The sequence below is a fragment of the Amia ocellicauda genome, chromosome 7 (assembly GCF_036373705.1).
Source record: "Amia ocellicauda isolate fAmiCal2 chromosome 7, fAmiCal2.hap1, whole genome shotgun sequence".
NCBI lineage: Eukaryota > Metazoa > Chordata > Actinopteri > Amiiformes > Amiidae > Amia > Amia ocellicauda.
The window spans coordinates 40,839,352-40,860,730 of NC_089856.1; the positions used below are offsets into that span (position 1 = coordinate 40,839,352).

The 21,379-nt window shown below is 40.1% G+C and overlaps 1 protein-coding gene across 1 annotated transcript; it reads right to left on the minus strand.

Moving 5' to 3' along the window:
* Positions 1-93: 93 nt before the first annotated feature.
* On the minus strand, positions 94-16,676 carry LOC136753486 (sodium/potassium-transporting ATPase subunit beta-3). The gene is made up of 7 exons (XM_066709631.1): positions 16,459-16,676; positions 9,218-9,346; positions 5,291-5,389; positions 4,422-4,612; positions 3,904-3,954; positions 997-1,083; positions 94-910 (listed from the first exon to the last, which is right to left on the minus strand). Exons 1-7 carry the CDS (start codon positions 16,565-16,567, stop codon positions 743-745), a joined length of 834 nt encoding a protein of 277 aa, XP_066565728.1. The 5' UTR covers positions 16,568-16,676; the 3' UTR covers positions 94-742.
* Between the last annotated feature and the right edge of the window lie 4,703 nt (positions 16,677-21,379).

The window sequence follows — 21,379 nt, forward strand, 5'->3', positions numbered from 1 at the left end:
CTGCGGAGGGGAGAGCAGTGCTGTTATGAACGCTGTCTGATGTCTTGGCTTACCCAAAGTCTGTGCACCATTTTAATCACAAACTGAACCATGTTAGTTTAAAATCACCTTTATTTCAAGATTCTTTTTTTCATACAGGTCTTAAGGCATCTGCACAAATCAAGATTTCTTGCAGAGGTTAAAAAATCACTTTAAACGGTTGGCCGAGTTCATTTTTTTTTTTCCTTTTCTTTTTTCCTTCTGATTTCTTAAAATGGTCTGACATTGTGAGATATGACAGTTAAACCAGTGTTAAATCCATTAAATATGTACATAGAAACAGCACAAAAAGCAACACTCACTGGGGATAAAATCCACATCACAATAGGAAAAAGACCACATTAATTAAAATGCTTGAAATACAGCTATTTACAGGTCCCTAACATGGCACGATGTCTTAATATGTTCACGTTCTGTTCAGACTGTGGGTGGGGAGAGGTAGGAAGATAAAGGGAGTTGCTCGGGGAAAGATGGATTTATTTTTGGAGGGGATCTAGGAAGGAGGCAGGCGTTGGGTGAGGGAGGCAGCGACACATTACGGGTTTAAAACTAAGGTCTGGAAGCACATCATCATGCTACCATAAATGCCACCTAGCTCCAACCCCTCTTACAAAGTGGTCTTATGTCCTAGAATGGCAGGTCCAGCTGATTCAAAATCAAGTGACAACACAATGTTGGCATCGTGCAGACCACCCCACTCTCGCTATTCGGTGACCTTGACCCTGAAGGTCACCCGACCCAGGAACTTGTCCCGGTCGTCGTCGTTCCGGAGGTCGGAGCCCTCGATCTTGCACTCCACCGTCAGCTCTTTATTGTAATCGGGTTTTTTCAGCAGTAGCTTGACAGCAACCAGAGGCTGCACATAGTTTTCCTGCAACGCAAACAAGACACACTCAGTTTTTTGGTAGATACACCTCAGAAATGTCATCCAAGGAGAAGCCTGAAGTGAATACTTACATGAGCTTTTTTCCCATAATAAGGAAAGTACATTAGATCAAATTTCCCTTCGTCAGGAAAATAGTGCATTTCAAGAGTGCCTTCTTTCTGCATTGAAGGGAAAAGAAAGAATTAAAATCGGCAGCACTGCTTTTATTCACAAGCAGGTCATGTGGTATAGCAGGAACTCTTCCCCGTCTTTTGCGTTTAATAGGAGTTAAAAAATCACAGAAACGCAATGTGCTTCCCAAGCTTGTGAGCATACCTGGAAATAGTTATCAACTGCCTTTCTATCAGTTTTTATAAATGATCATGGTCTTAAAACATAGGCAGACAAAGGCTTGACATACTTACTCCTTAATCATTAGGGGGTATTCAGAATTAGGGAATACGAGCAAGATCACTTAATTCTTGTGAATTTTGTGTATCTGTATTTCCACAATGTTCCGACTGGTAAATCTCCCTACAGATCAGGTACAGAAACACAGGCACCCGTTTCAGAGACTGCACTGCATAGCGTTCAAATGGAACTGGCTCCATTATTCATTTCGACCGTCACTTAAAGCTATATGGAACAAATAAATTCAATTCAAGACGGCGGGCCGCTAGCGCTGTAAAGAGCAACTGTGTTTCCATGGTGATACTACTAGTAAAATGTGCAGAATCGCTCCGACGACGTCGCCGTCAGCTCTGTGAGGACTCTGAATAGGATCCAGCTTTTAACATTAGCAACATAGTATTTATTCACGGAGTGTTTGGAGGATGTGTTTCTATTATAGATATAGATAAGTAGATAATTATGTCACTGTCATGCTTCAGATGTAACAGGCCTAGAGCACTATTCTAATCATATTTCAAGGGGTTATGGGAAAAGACATTACAGCTTTTTTTCTCCCTAGCAATAAATCATACAAAAATCCCTGGTGCAAATCACATGAAAGGTAACGACTAGAAAAACTTCCTTGAACTTCTTTCACTCGTCTCCAAATCAGTTTGAATGCTAATCTTTCCTCCGACCATTTTCAGACAGCCTTCGCTAGTTTTCTAAATGGGGCAAAAGCGGTTCCCTTTAAAAGACAATGCAGGTCTGCGAAAGAGCAACAAGCAGCTGAAGACACAGATACAGAAAGCAGCTTATGGAAGGTGCCAACTGGTCATGAAGTGAACCCCCCCCTCCACTCCACTTGGGTTAGTAAAAATCTTTGCTTCTGCACATTGCCATGCTAGCTATACGACAAACCACCTGGGACTAAGCATGGCAAGTAAGGCTTGAAATGTAGGCCAGCTCTGAGTGGGAGTGTAAAGCTAACCCTGTTGAGCACGACTGCAGAAATTTCCACACAACAGCACAGTAAAAACAAAGAAATAAATAAAGCCGATGTAAATTAAACACATCCGATTATGCACTTAATACCCCCGGCTCTCCAGAACTGAACTCCTGCAGAAACAAACTCTCCCAGTCTTAATTAACTCTCAATGTCTAGTGAATGAACACCAGTATTAAATGGCAGGAGCACAGGACAACGAACAAAGGGGGAAATCCTGAGACACTTAACTGCACCAAATAAAACTGCACATTCAATATGGAAATGTGTGTTTATTTGTTTTGTTCCTACAAAAAAGAACAAATGAAATGGCAATGGAGAAAAGCATGTATTGGATACCTTCAAAAAAAAAAGTGTGGATATTTTTTTTAAACGGATCTGCTCGAGTGGCTAAATTTCCACCTTGAGATACCCTTCGGTAAAGGCCGAAAGAGTAAGCAAGCAAATGTCGATCTGAATATCAATTACCAAAACAATCCGAGTCACTGATTTTCGATATTCAGTTGCAAATTCCCCACCGAGTTTACATTCCCAAATAACAGAAGCCAACAGATCCAACTTTTGATTTTGAAGGTATACAACAGAAACAGTATGAAGGCTTTGAACAAAATACAGGGCACCACACAAGGGTCTACCGAAGCGCTGCGGAGAGAGTGGGAGCTGGTGGACAGTCTGGTAGGAGAAAGTTGGGACAATTGCGAATTCCTAGGAAGCGCATCGCACTTGCATCTTACCCACCAGTTTTACAACTGGCTCTATTTGCAGCATGAAGAGAAATAAAATAACATACACATGAAAACAGAAATGAAAAAAGGGTGGACAAAAACACCAAACTTTACCACAAAATCCTCCTCTACTTTAAAGCAATCAAAATTAAATTCAATAGTTCTACAGTGAGTTTACATTCATATTAAAAGGGCATAAGCATACAGACACCCATTTCAGGAGGACAGACCTGGTCTCGTTTTGGGATCCGTCTAGCACATGGCAAGAGTTAATTTCTCTTTGCACAGGGTAGACACCAGCCACGCTGCAGATGAAATCAACAGCCCTGCGACTGTGGAACCAAAACCTATTCTTGAGGTGATGCCAACAGGCCCAGCTGGGAAAGGGCAGTTATTCCAGAGAGCTCCTTCAGAGCGGTCAGGGATCAGAGCCCTCACAATCGACAGGGTTCATTTAAGGCCAGGCGCGGGGCCACAGGCACAGACTGACCGGCTCTTTCACACGGCCAACACTGCTACTCACCCTGCGGAGGTGCGTCTATTTGCTTATGAGAACAGAAGTAAAAGTATTTTTTGGAACACAAACCAAAAAAAATAAAACACTAACATGCTCCTGCACAATATCTGCTCCACTTTGGGAAGGAATGCTTGAACTGACTACATCATTGAAAGACTTCACTTGAGAGCTCTATAGAAGTCCATATTGTAGAGACCACCTTCCTTATCTTGGTCTAATCAAGTGGAATCTTAAGTTTTTCTTGACGGAATCATTGTTCAACACACTCTGAAAAGATATCACTATACAAGTATAAATTTAGTTTCGCAATATTCAACTAAATAAATCAAATTTCAAACAGTACCATCTCATGATCACATACCTTCGCAGTGCAATTAATGAAAGGACTTCCTCGTGGCTTAAGTCCAATAATCTAGAATGAATAAATAAATAAATAGTTACACAGACATATCCATAAAATGTAATTGTAAAAGCAATTCAAACAAAGTACAATCTACAGAATTAAGTGCTATATAGAAGAGTCCAAATGAATTCGCCCAAATAGGCAAACCTAATGTAAGATGCTTAAAATGCTTTGCACTGCTTTTCATGATTTTGGGGGGAGCTCTGACACTCTTTCAAGGTGTGAGAATGGCATTGTTGGTACAGCAACATATTCATACAACTTAAGGTCATGCGGAGTTAAAACCTGTTTATAAGACACAAACATAAGTTAGACATGATGCCAATTTAAGTACCTAAACAGTTCACCATAAGTTTCTCATTCTGTGTAACATGAGGGGTTGTGTGCGGATCTCCTTTTTAAAAAAGGCTTCCGAAATCATCCCCCAGAGCAGAGCAAAATGCGACTGTGTAATCGTATGAAAAATGTGTACTCACTCGGTTCATTTTCACAATTACACAGGGTGTACCTTCCGAATAACCAAAGGTTTTCTCTTCCATTCCAGAACACTGCCGCAGGATGCTGCGTTTGAACTGGCACACTTTTTTGGGATCTTCTTGGTTATCTTGTTCAAAATACATCCCGGGTGTACAGGCTGTATTTTTTTCTTGCACAGTGTCATTATACTCTGGGGCAAACAAAATTACCACATAATTCAATTAGTTGCCATGAACAATTGAAAGCAATTAAAAAATACAAAATGTTAGCTACTCAAACAAGAACAAAAAAATACTTGGTTGATTATAATTCCTGTTTTAGTATATTGAAAAGCCCTATTTTTACAAAGTTATGGATAATTAAGTCCTACCTAGACAGATAGAGATTTGTTATCCTAAACTATACTTCCCAAAAGCACAGATAGTGCAAGTGATTCTCACAGTAATATGCCTTCAGTTGGGTTTGAGTTAAAATATTGCTTCATATTTCCTAAACAGGTTAAAAAAAATTAATGAAATATGATTCTTAATTCTTCACCACCTTATAACCTGCAAAATCAGACTAATCTTGTGGGATTTTAAGTTGGTCTAAAAACTCATTAACATAAATAGTGTATGCACAGTAAATTATTCCTGTATAATAACCCTTATGTAATGTGTGTAGTCCCAAGACATTGTTCATGAATGTCACCTAGGATTCCCTACACAGCGTTTTGAATGTTCGAGAACAGGAACAACTTGCATGACAAAGGACAGAAATACACTTTCACCTCACTTTTCCAGTTTACTTTGATTGCAAAATGTTAGTGTTATAAGAGTTATAAAATATTAGATGAACAGTAGTTGAACAATGAAAACAAAATACTTACGCTGCATGAATGTTTCAAGATGTTGGACATATTTGTTATAACTTGAAGGATCAGATCTGTTAAAAAATATATCCAGCGACTCCGACTTGATAACCAAGCCTGGGGGGGGAAATAAAGAAAATATATAAGTTGGTATTTATGTAAATAAGCCATTCTGGGTGAAAGATTAGATTTGCAATATATATAGGCCATATATGCATTTTTACTTTTCTTCTAGGTCATGCGAGATAAAAAGTTTGACACGTTTTATTTGTCTCTATAAAGTCAATAGCCCTCAGTGTTCTCTATAGAAAAATCAATGTACCGCAAATGTATATAAAATGCTGACTTCTATAGTATAGCACACCATTCAACCATCAAACGAAAATCAATACACAAGCAGAGAAGTTAATTTCATACCAACTATAAAAAAAAAAAGTGTCCAAGCTGCAGTTTAAACCAATTGGTTTTGTAAGAAGGTAATTCTCATTGGGTTTTCCTATGCTTTTAGACTAGCCCATGGATTGTATCTGGTACTTATAACAAGAAAAAAAAACAACAACATTAAAATAAAACTATTTAAAAAAAAAAAAAAAAAAAAAAAAAGGTTAAAGTCAAATATTTTGTGGAAAGAACTGGGATGCCATTAGGAGTTGCATTTATTATTTTTATTTCTTGGCAGACACCCTTATCCAGGGCGATTTACAACATAAGTGCATGCATCATACAAGGATTGGCATAAACTCACTGGAATGCACCTCACCAGCAAATAAGATGTTTAGGCAATACGTTTCCAATGCAGTTTATTTATTTAGACGCATAACTCAATGTATATTACTTTCCCAAAACATTTTAAAATCAGTGCAGCTCTGAATGTGTTTTTTGGTAACAATTTCTTCTTCTCATTCACAATTAGGTCTTCCAGCATATTAGGTTTCTTATTTTTTGTATACTACAAATTTAAGCTCATGAGACAAAATGGTCAGTATGTTTTATACCCCAAAATAGATAACATTTCACTCCACATTTCACTGCAGGGTATTAATTATAGCAGAAAATATATATGTAAACAAGGGGGGTTTGTTTTTCAGTATGGCTGCAGAAGGAAACGCCACACTCACAAATATGGGGAATTGTTGACTTTAGAGAGTTTCACCTCATGGTGCTTAAATGAACACCTGGGTGACACTTGCATGGTTGAAGACAGTCAAATATGATGCATGGTGTCTGGACTGGAGTGATCTCCAATCACCGGCATCCTCCACACAGAGTCTGCAAACACTGCGTCAAAAACTACAGCAGAGGAGGGGTATAAAGACTCGGACATGGCAACAGATAGTCAAAGTAAGGCAGGAATTGCTTTTCATGGGGGGAAAATACTGTAGCAATACTGTAACGTCTCTTCTTGCTTTCATCACTGTTAAAAACACAGCTCTCGTAAAGAGAGCAGGAAACAGTTCAGATAAAACAAGGAAAATAAGTCAAACTTAGACTGATAATGGAAAATAGGCTATAACCACTGTACGCAGATGTTATCAATATTATCTGTAGAGGCCATGCATCATTTAAACAGATCGGTGAATCATTTGCACCACCAACAAGGATTAAATCAGTGTAATGAGAAATTCTTACTCACCTCAAACCCTTTCAAAACTCAAATGAATCATTATTGCACACTCAAATATGAATGCATAATCTGTACTGTACATGAATTAGTACCTGGTACAAGATTATCATGTGGGTCAGTAATATTACCAAAAAAGGTTTTGTCAAACTCATTTAATGGAGTGGCCTGTAGGTCATTTTTTAAATGGTTGTAATACGTATGTGTAGGTTGTAGAGGAACACGGTTGTAAAAGCTTTTCCTCTTGCATATTCCAGCGGCCAGATTTGTTACAACCAGTAGGTTGGCTTTCAGGCAGCAAAACAAGATATATATTCAGGCTACATTAGATAATGAAACCTTACTTAATGATTGGCGATACCTCGTTTATTTATCCACCCCCGATAAACAATCATTCATGAAAACTCTCATAAAAAAAAAAACGTGTGACCTGTGGTGAGCGGTCCTGTTAGAATGAGCCCGAAATCCAGAAACTCGGAGGCAGAAGGCTGCACTCATGTGAACTATACACCACTTCCTGCCACGCACATGTATGCGAGAATCACGTAAAACTAGACGGGAAACCTACGGTGCCCGAAATAGGTCCCCGTTCATCATGAATTATCCACTGGAGGGGCGAGAGTGTAAAAATAGAAAGTAGTGGTACACTGGAATAGACGCGTTTGACATTTTTCCTCCCCGTGTGCATGGAAGTGCCACGCTAGAAACCACAACACCCATGTAACACGCGCCATGGATACAGAAAGCTCTCCACTCTCGTTAGGTTAAAGGCGTACGAGATTTCTTAATGGGCCCTTTTCCTAGGACATCTAGGCCGCTCATTCAGCGCCACGTTGCCCTGTCTGCAGCTGCAGCGATGTCCCAAATCAGACCGACAGCAAACCTAGGTGACAGGCTTGTAGCCCCGGATTACGGCAACGCTCCTTCAGCTTGACATGACAGGCAGTGTTCAGTGGATCAATGGATGAAGTATAGCTATGTTACCCACCAGAGTGGCTCAAGCAGCATAGGCCCATGCTCAGAGCGGAGGTCGGGCCCTAGTCTTCCAGAGATCACATGCTCCAATCTGGACCATGCCATTGGCCGACTTTGAACTTGATTCCCTATGAGGCCGAGCACTGCCAGGGTTGGGTGGGCATGGAGACAGCTCGGGTTTCCTGGGCTTGCTGTGCCACATTAACCCCTCTTGTTGCTAATGGCACCGTTACCAGCAAAATTCAGCCACTAAGCAGCTAGCTCTGATTTTGTTATTTTTTTAGGAATTAGGAATTGAAGAATAAATAATTGGCGGTTACATAAATAAACCAACTTTTCACTTTTGAAGGCTTTGTTGAGTGTCAAAATGGCCTCCTCTCTCACAAACCAGAGGCCAACTCTCCCGTGAAACTGCCGCTTGGCACTGCTGCATGCAAGGCGCCTTTCTTCGCCGGAACAGACGTGAAGGCATTTCAATGTATGGTGATTACGCCCTTAGTTCCCCTGCCTGACCTTACACTTATTTCTCTACCCCCCCCCGGCTCCCCTCCACCTCCGCTCCTGTGTACTGTAGTCTTGACCATTCCTCCCTGCACATTTTTCACACCATAGCGATTTTTACTCTTACAAGTTTAAACCTGTCTCCAGCGCCCCGGATCAAGGGACTCCCACAGCGCCGGCTTGTAGGGCCTGAATGTGACAGAGCTAAACTATGGGACGTCACACACTGGCTGCGCAACAAAAAAGGCCCTCACACAGCACAGAGGTCTCCTTACAGCTCTGCTGCTTTACAGAGAGCATTTTCACTGAGCAAAATAAGAAGTAGCAATTTACAATAACAAGCAGCAATTCATAATGAATTCATGCATCAATCCCCATTATTGTAAAGTGTAACCAAAAATGTTAAAAAGGAAGCTAAATAAGGTTGAGAAATAATGTCAATGCATAAAGATTTAAAAATAAAATAAGAACATCAGCCAATCAGAACAGGATTAGCATGATCACGTGCTTATATTTGCTTGTCAGGTATGGCGCCATATTGAATCCTCCAACCATTCTCCAGTGCAGGTCTTTATTATACCCAAATCCTCATTAATGTCATTGAACTAACCGTCAATCAATTCTATAATGGAAGAACTGCTTGCGTTAAAAAAAAATCCTAGATCCTAGATAGAGAAAGATTTGGAAGGTCCTAGAAGTGAGAACCCCTGGCGTCACAAATTGACAACAATTAGTGCTCCAGCTCTTGAAAGCCTTCTGGGGTAAACTAATAGAGAACTTCATTTAATAAAATAAGAACAATTTATTGAACATTTATTGAAGTTTCACGTGAAGGCGGCACACGTCACCTGGATTGGAGACTCGATCCCGGTACTTTGGAATGTTGTCATCCAGTGTTTGAAGCATGACCCACATTGTGAGTGTAAACATTCCCGCTAGGAAACCATAGAAGACTAGGTAGAAGAGCAAGATCAGGGCTGGAAAGAGAGAGAAAGAGAGAGAGGGTGGGGGGATGATTACTTTCACTTAATCACATTACTTATCTTCCTCCCAAAGCTGAAAAGGAATCTGTAAAAGCAGCGCATTTCAAAACGAGTCATGTTATCTGATATTGTGTAACCATTTCATTTCCCATTTTCATTTCCACCATTTTTCACAAATTGTCATCTTCCCTAAGTATGACAGCATACACCCCCCACCCCAAAAAAAAAAAACCAATCCTATATTTGTCAGCATACGCAAAGCTGAGCATTTATTCAGTTTGCTATAGGAATGTATTATAATGGGAGATGTGTAACCTACAAATCGTATTTTAACTATATACAAGTTCCTGATTTGTAATGGTAGGATTTACCAGTACAAGTCATGCACAATTACAATAGACAGAACAAGAACTATCTTTAATCAAAACCTTCATTCTCCGTTATAGCTTATTGTAAATCTAAGCAGGTACACTGTGACACACAGCCCATTACAGGCTGAAATACTCAATTAAAATAAGGGACATTTCCACTGAAGTGTTACCACTTCACAGTGAATGCTGGGAACTAGAGCACTGCCTTATACTTATGAAAAGAGCATTTCTTCAGCTGAAATAAAATAGTGAGGGGGAGGTGTGTGTGTGTGTGTAGGAGGGAAGAGTGAGGTTATATCAAAAATACTTCATGTTTTCTAGTCAAGAAATGCCAAATACAAAATGTAAGATCTATGTTAAGCTTCTCATTTCTCTAACCAGCGTAATGGCAGTGAAAACCTTGCCATCGTTATATAAAAGGTACAGTACAAGCAAGAGGCTGCTTTCCCCTTGAAGAGGATTATTTAATGGAGGAGCCCCTTCTCAGTCTTTTAAATAGTCTGCAGATTTGGCAGAAGAAAACTATGATCTTCTCCTGTACACATTTACAAACATCTTCATTCGAATCTGCTCATGCTGATAAGTAGTGGGTGTTCCCGACTTGAGAAGCCAGACACTGTCCCCCCCGTGGCTTGTTACTGTAAATCTCAGAAATGGAGAAGTTGTGTTGGGCTGATGGATAAACAGAGCTGGAATCAAAAGCAGAAAAGAAGGTATGTGATGACGCATCAACCCCCCCTGCGAGGTCTTCAAACCCAAACTGACTGTCCGGCCAACTCGGGCAGGATGACAACACACACCATGAGATTTTAGCCTGGCAGCTTCCAAACAAGCTCTCGTGTCACTCCCAAACACATTCTGCATAAGCGTTTACGTTGACCGGATTATTAAGAAAGATAACAAAAGATTCCAATAACATGCTTCTCATGTGTGCCTTTATCAAAAGGCAACCACGCACGCACAATATTGTGACAAGTCCTTCTGCATGAGAAGTCAAGTCAGACCTAGTGGCACTTATGCAATCGCCACAGGGACGTCAACACTACAGAAATCACACGTTCTCTTTCAGAGCTCCATGCGTTTCTCAACATTACACTTTTTATTACATAACGTAAAGACAATGCACCGTTTCTGCTATACATCCGTATTGGGAGACAAAAAACATTAAGCAATGATGGATGTCAAACAATATGTAATTAAAAAAAAAAAAAAAAAAAAAACGCTTTATTAGAAGTCTAACAAGAAAATATATCCCCCCGATGTGACAGGCATTAAGTGTTGGTCTTTTCAGAGATTAATTATAGATTAATTTCTCATTTCTTGTAGTCTCCAAGGTACACTGTTACTATAAATAGAAAGAGGGGGAGGACAGCTTTGTTACAGCATAAAGACTGCCTAGGGAGACCTTTTCCAGCTTGCCCCCCTTTAGGATTAAGAGCCTATGGATTTTTCCGCAGCATGAGATGTAGAAGCCCAGGCAACCTCCTGCTTCATTGATTTTCTGAAAGGTGAGCGTCTAATCGTGGGCGGAGGGGGGTAATGGACACATCTGAAAGGCAGCGTTAAAGCCCAGTCTCTTAAAATAATCCGGGGACACATTCGCTGGATCTACACTGATCTTTTATAAAAAGGTAACATTTACCATAGTTGCCCCCTCTTCTTAGAACTTATTCATATACTTTAAAACTAAATCAACCCCTATGTTTGATTTAGGATTGAAAGATTTATTCTTATTCGAAAACTATTTTGAATTGAATTAATTCGTTCAATAAATAGAACACCATCTTAAATATTTTTACCTCGTCACCTAATGACTAATTAGTTTTATTAGACTAGGCTACCAGGGGAAGTTTGTCTTACGGTTTTGATGAGGCAGCTGTAATTGTATCCTTTCAAATGAAACTATTTATCAGTCTCTAATTGGATGAAAAACAAAGTTATAAATATCATGAAATGCAGTAAACAGTATTTAAAATTACAGCTGGCTGGAATTTATTTTCAGGCACTTAAGGATAGGCCTTAAGTAGCGCAGCTCTACCTAACAGCAGGTTACTCTTCTGGGCAAATCTCATTGGTTGTAGAGAAACGACATCTTAAAATTAGAGGGGCTGAAAGATTCATTCATTCCACCACTGCATAATGCCTTAGTGTGCAGGTTTCAATTTTAGAGTAATCCCAAATGCTAATTATCAAAACACAAAAACAAGGGTGGTGTTCATGGAGCATTACGCACTCTGTGTAACGTTCACTTAACTTTTTGTTTTTGGAAAAAGGAAAACTAGTGTTACAGTATAAAACAAATATATAAACATATGCTGCACACTGAAAGGTTTATTTGACACTTTCCATCTTCTGAGGTCGTCGTCAAAACTTGTCATGCAGAGAAATATTGGAAAAATGGGGTGCCGTCTTTCTAAATGCATAATAGACACATCTGATCTTCTTATTGTGGCTCTGTTCAGTTAAATAGAGCAAGTTTTCCGTTTCATATTCCTGGGAAGCTCTACACAGCGTCTTACTTCAGTTTCAAGATAACCGAATGCCTTCTCTCCGATTACAAGTCAGTATGTACAGTTGTCCCTGTCCTTTATGTTCCGACTTCACATTTGAACCACGATTAACTTCTTCAGTAACCACTATGGAATTTTCACCACCAGCTCAGGACAGCTGGAGACATTTTGTAAGAAACGATCAGTGTCAGATGCATCATCTGAAAGGTAACCTATTAATTTGAAATCACAGGTCCACAATAACATCCACTTTGCATTCAGTTACACACCGTGCCCTGTGCCAGGTAGTAAGTATGCAATGTATTTCTTTTTATGATTTGATCTCAGCGGTTAGACCGAATTTCAGACATGGCCACTTACGATCTGCTGATTAAGTACTAATCGTTAAGATTTGTAGACACATTTCTGTATCCGTTAATGTAGACTGAGTGAAAACAATTAGGCCAGGAACTTTCTTCACCGAGCGCTTTTCTTAAAGTCTAGATTTAGAAATAAATCAGTTTATAAGCAATAACATTCAATAATATTCATCACAATTTATTGGATCGCTCTAAATTCCTGTTTTATCAGTGGATATAGAATATTCATAACATTGACATACACAAGCCATGCTTTTACCCGACAAAGTACATTTCTGTCCAAATCCCATTTTGCACAAAATAAGAGAACACTCCAGAAGGTAATAGACAAAAGTTTAAGATCCTGAATGATCCATACAGTACCTGCTAATGAAACTTCAATTTCTTACTCATATACTGTGCAAGATCAATGTTTAACTACCAACACTACAGACAGATAATGTACAAAAGCACTTTGGTTTTGTCCAAAGACCTGCTAATAGGTTTTATTTCAGGAAGAGAGGTATTCATCAGCAATACAAACACTTAAAGACATGTATTATATTACAGTTTATGGAACACCAAACGGGACAGGAGACATTTCCAGTAAAAAAATTAAAATAAAACGGTACTTAAAATCCTCCACAGCCTTTCAGAAGATTTGAAATTGGATGAGCAGCACAATAAAAATATAATATGACAAATAAATATAGAAAACACCACCTTATTCTCATCATTCCAGCCTCTATGATGATACCCCTAACATAATGGGCAGCACTAACTGGAGTATACCAACTGGGTATACTCCCCCAGAGAAAACACAGAATACATGGGGCGATTCCTACAAACTTCTCAATCTCTTCAAACTAAAATTTGATCATGCCAGAACACTACAAGGACCGGCATTTTTCATTGACGATGCTACATAACTGGGTCATTGTGTGACGTGAAAGACATGCATCATTTACACATGACTGCACCTATTTGGAGTTACTGCGCTTTTCAGTCATGCAATACCCTGTGGTAAATCTGGTCTTAGTATAACTGTAACACTAGAGAGTTAGAGTTAATTAAGATATTTGTAGATGTAACATTTTGTTCTTATTTCTGGGACTTCTGAGCAGTTAAGGATTTGTTAACCCGTTTGTATTTGAATGTTGGTCTTCCTCATTTCCACCAATCTGCTTTCCTTCACGTGACCATCTTCCTTTTTGTTCTAGTTTAATTGCTGCGGACATGAAAACAAATCACTGTACAATATATTATCAGGCGTACGGAGACAAACAAATACCAGAATAGCAGTTGCTAATGTACAGTACAGTAGATCTATCGTTGGGTTTACGGACTCCTGCAGTTCACCGATAGATGGCTGTGGAATACATTGCTTAGTGCAGCAAAGCAGGTTGGTTCCTGTGGTCTCTATTTGCCTTCCCAGATAATCCCAGAGGTGTTCTGTGGGAACAAGGTCGGGACTCGGAGATGGCAAATACATAATTGTGTCCTTGAAACACTGTTACATTGCCCGTTTTGGGACAAGGCCTTACATTATATTATTAGTAGATGAATGATCCCTCAACATAAAATTACATCAATGCTGACAATACACACACAAAAAACACAATATTCACAGAGTGGCACAATTTGGTACAATCATTAATGGCAGAGGCTTGCATCAGTACTCAGTCCGACACTAGGGAGTGGTGAATACATCATTTAAAAACATGATTTGAATTCTCAGGGGAATTTGTTGAGCACAAAATTAGTGGTTTATCACTTCTGTTAAAAATAGAAAAACATGCACTTGTTCTGCATCTCTACTCAAAGGCAGATCTTCACTTCCAAGACGTTTCCCATAAACCGGACTCTCCCTGCTGGTAGGAGGGAGCTATCATGACCTTGAGAAATCCTCAATCTTCAGCTCTGGTTTAATTAAACCCATCCAGGAAAAACGAACAGCAACAATAATGCCTGTTTGGCTTTAACAACAGCGAGGTGCTAACAAATATACAGATATTTAGTGTGAATTAAACTCTGCGTAATAAGCATGTAGTAGCTTAGCTAACGCAGAGGTTTAATGCACAGACCACCTCAAACTGCCAAGGTACAGGATGCATTTATTGCCAATCAGGAATGTGGCATCATTAGAATGCATTGGTTTATTTTTACGTTTTAAAATAACATGTGCAATATAAAAAAAAAAAAAATCAAATTGAAGGATACGTCTGCAAATTGCTATGATCTAAGCGTGAAAATATGTTGTTACAGTCATCGTATGGTAATATATTAAAGTATGCATCGATATAGGCTGAAATAAAAATAGCCAACTCAATGGCAGTCTGCGCAGATCCCCTCGCAGACAGCAATGAATGGAGCCGGGAATGGCAAGACGGGGGAAGTGGAAATTTCCTCTGCAAACACTTGGATACGGGGGTCTGATTTACATTTCAAATGAACAGGCAGCCGACGTCACGCATCAGGATAGACTGCAAAAGGGGGCTGGCGCAGCGCAGCAGCAGCCTATCCCGGCACAATGTCGGCGGCGTTCTTGCGGCGCAGATGCCAGCAGTCCTGCGCAGAGCTGCGGACTTCCGGCGCTCCCATTGGTGGAGCCGCGCAGATCTGCGCTACCTGAACGCCAGCGTCGCTCTGCCCGGGCAAGAAGATTTTCTACGACCTAACAACTGCCTTCCTCTTCTGGCACGGCTCACGCAAGACATCCCAGTAGTGTAAAAGCCCACTAAACAATTGCTGGAAAATATCTTTAGACACATAATGACAAACAAAACACAGATGTAACGCTAAAACCGAGGGAAATGAGCCTGACTGCAGAGCTGCACGGCAGGAATGCAATAGACGCTGCGCATAGTTGCGATCAGCACTAAACTGGACACCACGACCGGCCAAAACGATGACATTTCAAAATGATGAGCTAAATTTAGTCGATTTTAACCCCCACCTCCTTTCCCTGCTACATAATATATCCTTCAGACGAAATCAGCAGCACAAATGAGCAAATGATCCAAGACGACAGCAAATGAATACGATTGACTTCATATGGGTCAACGTTGAATCTGGGGAACATGCACGCCTATCCTTTAACAAATGTGAAATATTTGAGTGGGTCTGTCTGTAAAGACGGGTCGTTTAAAATGTGCACGATGACAGATAGCCTGTGGGGCATCAATGGCCTGGTAATCTTCGGCAAAAGCATGGGTTTAGATCAGAAATCGCTTTAAAAGGATCACGCCTATTCTGCAATCTGGCTAGCTGATATCAGCCACGGTTTTATTTTGCTGTCAAAGTGGGTTGATCACCATTAACACATTCATTAAGACAGCCTTGGCGCCACACATCGTCGATAGGAAATGTGCACTCCATCTGCCAGGCATTTTCATTTCCACTTCCAATTCATTATAAGCACAGTTAGCTACGACGTAAAGGGGAAGATAAGTGACCCAACGACGGGAATATACCCGGTGTGCATCGGACCTTAAACACAGCCCGAAGGAGCCCGTTTGCCCGGACGAGCCCCCGTTAGCCGCCTCTCTCTCCCAGAGGCAAGAAAGACGACAACTGCGTTTCTACTGGCCTCTGGGGGACTAAAGAAAACGCAATGCAATAGACTAGTTTATGGTGGAAATCGGCCTCAAAATGGCAACATAAACAAACAGCACGGTTCTCATTTTAATGGGCTTCGGACTAACCAAACCATGCAACAACACATCTGTGCTTGCAAACGCACACACCTCTGCACACACATATCCACACGCACGCTCTACAATTGTACATGCATGCAGATAATATGCACAGATACACATATAACCCCCCACTGCCATCCTTCATTGATTCCCCGGGACTGTTCCCAGGCTCTCCTCGCCGGCTCTTACCCCAGCTACTCGCGGTGCGCCCAATAAACTCTCCATTGCGGGGGTTGTAAATAAAATCCTTCCAGCTGGACTGGTTCTGTTCGGCGGGCTTCTCCTCCTTGTTCGACATGGCTGGGGTCGGTGTGCAAAGGGACCGCTGGCGATGAGGTGCACCGAAATAAAGTGTGTGTGAGGGACACGAATGACGGGGCCGCCTGTGTAGCGGGGATGTTTTATAATGAGATCCTCTGACGTTGGGATGGGACGCCACGCCGCGCCTGCGCACTGAGGCCGAAATTCCGGGGCTGGCCTGGTGGGGAAGCGTGTCAGTGCACCAGGTGTCATATTGGCTCAGCCTTTCTCTCTGTTAATGTCAAAACCGGGAGATTGCATAGGTTTATAATGGCATCCCATTCATAAAATAGATGCACAACTTAATGAAACTAGGTTAAATCAGTTCTGACCTTATGTAGGCCTATAGCATTTTCCTTTGGTGCATTCATCCAATACAATGGAGGGCTGGTATATCTGGTAACTTGCTGAGAAGCATTCCCCCTCTTTTTTTTAATCCCTAGCACAAATCGATTAGTTTTAATGTGGTTGTGGCGATTGCTTTGAAATTGATTGTCCAAACTTAATGGGTGTGTGTGCATAAAGGGGGTGGGAAAATAAACAGAAAAACACGTCAACCCCAGCAGACGCAACCTGTTCTGCAAAGATGTGAGATAGAAACAGCTGCCTTAGGTTATTGCCCTCTGCCCCAAACATTATCTTTTCTCCCACACATCGCATACTTTGGAGATGAAGACGTGGAAGGAGGAGTTTTGCATGTTCACCTCATGCACACTGACCCAACCGAAACACAACTCCAATTTCCACAGTGCTCCATCTTATTATCCATAGTGCTAATGTGTACTTGGCATAAAGAACTGATCAGATTGTTGAACACCCTTCATTTATATTGATTTATGTATTTTATCTGATGGAGTCAGTTAAATTATGTTGATTGTGTGAGCTCTGTACTACCCTGAATTATATTTGCAGTAGCCTAGCTTGTGGTCTAATGGAGAGTGGAGTGAATCTGAAAATATGAGAAAACAAAACTTCAAGTGGATCTTCCTGTTTCATTTAGGAGAGAAATTCCAGACTAAAACAAGATGTACATATCTAATCAAAGCTCAACACAGGGAACAGTTTGATAAGACACAGCTGTGTGAGAGAGATCCCTCCCCCCACAAAGCCACCACGTACTACACACACACACACACACTCATATCAATGGCTGGCAAAGCCGGGGAATGGCATTTTTGGGACTCTAAGGTTGGGTTAGTACTTAGTATGAAGAGTTTGAGTATGGCTGAGAATAATTTAAATAAAAATAATATTGCTCGAAGGAATATCACGAGACAGGCATTTTATTTCATACTGGGATCATTTGGTGCCATAGCTGTGTAACAATATTTTGGTACAGTGAGTGCACTGATTGGGATTGGTGATTTTCCAAATATAGTAACTCTCAAGGCATTTATTTTCGCCATCTGCTGCCATCTTTTACAGAATACTTCATTTACAGCATTTTTCCAAGGGATTGTACTTAAAGCATTTATAAATACACCGTGAGCCCTCCTGGAGCTTGCAATATCGTTTGGTGCTCCACAATACCCACAAACACTTTCAGTGGGAATGCTTTAAAATCATGCACTATTAAGTTTAGTATTTTAATATGAATTAGTGGCGATTAGTGATGGAGAAAAATCTATGAAACTTACATTTTTAAAGGCATAGAGATCAAATGTGTGATCTGGATATATACTGATGATGGACCCTGGATTAACAATGCCCAAGATGAAGAAGTATGCAAACTCCTAGGTGCAATGCACAGGTATTATTTTCTTGCCCTGCATTTACTGAATAATTTTAAACAATTCATAGTGGCATTTGAAAATTCACTTACTGTCCTTTGAAATTGCAGTTATCCTACAGAATCTCATTTGCATAATCAATCTAATTCAGTCCCTGAAAACTTTACATTTCTGACAATAAAAAGAAAATCTCTTACTAAATGTAGCACTCACACAGTTAACAAAATACAAGTGCTTTAGACTAACTTGAATAAAGGTCTCATATTATGCATGCATGGGACAATGTGAAATGTATAATTTGGTATCCATGCATGAATCATTGTACCACCTTTCATACTTCATCAGGTACATATCCTTATCTGGATAGCAAAATCATGACTCGCTCCCTTACTTATAATATCAGGCAAACACCACTTTTTCCAGTGCTAAAAAATGTGAATCCTAAAATGTGGTCACTTATTTGATCTTTAACAGTGATTCCCCTGTACAATAAGCAAATGGTGGTGGTTGGTGAGTCTTTGCATGAGATCTATCTATATCTGCATGAGCAGAAAGGGAATCCTTTGGGATATCCTTTCCTAGTAATGTAGGAATATTGTGAGGGGAAAGGCATTCCAGACTAATGGCTTTGTACATCATCTCTGGGAGGTCCTAAGCTGCTACAAGCTAGGCAATATTTGGTCCTAAAGATGATACATCACTAGCAGATTATATATATATATATATATATATATATATATATATATATATATATATATATATATATATATATATATATATATTACATGCAAGTGAACAATAAAAAAGCCCTGTATTGCTTATTAACCTTTGCTTTGCTATTTTCCTTTTTATTAATACATCTGTTTTGTATTTTCTTTTAAAAATGATCTTTATTCCACTAGAAACTATTCTCTTGCTTGCTTAAAAAGAGGAATGCACATATATAGCTGTTGGCATTTTAAGGAAGGACATGGCAGTCATTCAGACTGACAACAAAGCAGAACTGCAGAGTAGCTGAAATCTCTCGACAGCCAGGTCAAAAACTCTCACACACGTCTTCCTGGAGATTCGCAGAAGCCTACTGTAAATCAATGAGCAGCAAATGTAAATATTTCCTGCCATAGAAACAAGGGTGATTGAAATCAAATTACAAGGGAAGAATGATGAGAGCTGTCAGAACATCCTGCACTCTGTTTACACAGGCAATAAGTCTCAATGTTTTGCCAAAGTGATCACAAGTAGACAGCCATATAAGCAAAAAATGTTTTTTTTTTCTTGTTTTGCCATTTGAAAACACAGCTCCTGTAAATCGTAATCTGGGATCACTATTCATGAACATGGAACTGTGACGCAGCTCTCTCCAAAGCCGTCTTTGCAGCAGTGCCTGTTAGTGAAACCAACAAGATTTTTTGATTCACGTACAATATGCACTTTAGTGCCTTTAGAAAGTCTACAACCCCTTGAACCTTTTTCACATGTTGTTGTGTCAGTGCTTCAGAGTTTCATGCATTTTTCCCATTGTCTACACTCCATACTCCATACACACTGTTAAGGGGAAAAATGGTTTTGTAGTTTTGGCTGTGTGCTTTGGATCGTTGTCATTCTGAAAGGTGAACTTCCATCCCAGTTCCAGCTTTCTTGCAGAGAACAGCAGGTTTTCCTCAAGGACTTTTTTATTCCTTGCTCCATTAATTTGTTCTTCTATCCTGAGTGCCCCAGTCCCGGCTGATGAGAAACATCCCCATAACATAATGCTGCCACCACCATGCATGCAGTGTCTTCCATCGTCTAATCATTCACTTTGACATCCACTCCTCCTTTGCACACCTAATTTGTTTTTAAATGTAGGACACGTGAGGGTATTAATTTGCAAAGACACGAAGAATATGTCTGAAGAATTGAAAACCTGGCCCAATGGGGATCTCATGGGACTACAATTAAGGGCCCTAAATGAATGTACTTCAGATACTTTACCTTGTTGTGATCCTAGCCTGCAAGAAACATCTAGACTGCATGGTTTCTAATGAAGATACAGTGCTATAACAGCATTACACTGAGGGCAAAGGGAGTTATTGCCTTACACTGGGGCCACAGAAAAAAAAAAAAAAGTAGCAGTGGTTCGTTGCTCTGATCCTGCCCAATCCCTGCTGTGATGGGGTCGGGCAGGAGCAACAGTGACAGAGTCCGCCTTCCCGATTCCCTGACTAATGCAATTGAATAGAGCAGTTAATAAGGCATGAACCGGAGATGCCACTGACAAAACAGAACACATTGTGATGAGCTCCTCAGAGCAATTAAAGACAGAAAGCATGAGATCTGCACTGGCCTTGTTTGGGGCACAGTCACGCAGCATACAGCGCCGATCGCCAGCCACTGCCTCGCCCTCACTGCGCACAGCAAGGGCGGGCACAGAAAATAGCCACTCACACAGTGCCCGCCCTTGCACAGGCCATCCCTTCGGCCGCTTCTAAAAGTCACAATACTGTTTTGGCCTTTTAATTGTATGTCTGAAATACATATAAAGATAATACATCAACTACACGACCTTGCTGATCAAGTTGTAGTTGATCATTTCTAATAATCGCATGATCCAAAACACGTGTAATGTCATGCTTGCAATGTTCCATGTCATCCATACAGTGTAGTAAATGTATCAATAAACGTATGTCTGCTGTTTTAGTTGCTTTCTATAGTGTGTCTGTAAAACTACTCAAGGCAAAAAAAATATATATATACAAAATCATTTCCTTATTAACAGTTAATTGTACAATGTAAGATATCCTTTCCCAACTTAGTTTTTAGTTTCTCTGCATGAAGGAGTTTCCACTGTATTTGATTTTCAAATTGTTAAATATCCATACACACACTCACACACAAAAAGCCATCATAATTGGATAATGTTATTAACTCCTTACAGAATGTATGACAGTTGGCACTCGATATAGATTCTCTTCAGGATAACCACTTTTAAGAAGTAAGGTAACTTGTTTTTTGCTTTCTTTTGCTTTTGGGATTTTTAATCAGATTGTTTTTTAATTATTATAATTGATTTTCCCTTTTTCTGAAATCAGATATTAAAT

Coding starts and splice junctions, on each gene's coding strand:
- LOC136753486 (XM_066709631.1), bottom strand. CDS start 16,567: ATGTCGAACAAGGAGGAGAAGCCCGCCGAACAGAACCAGTCCAGCTGG. Junction 4,613..5,290: donor TCTTGAAACATTCATGCAGC/GTAAGTATTTTG, acceptor TGTTTGCCCCAG/AGTATAATGACACTGTGCAA. Junction 3,955..4,421: donor TAATTGTGAAAATGAACCGA/GTGAGTACACAT, acceptor TATTCATTCTAG/ATTATTGGACTTAAGCCACG.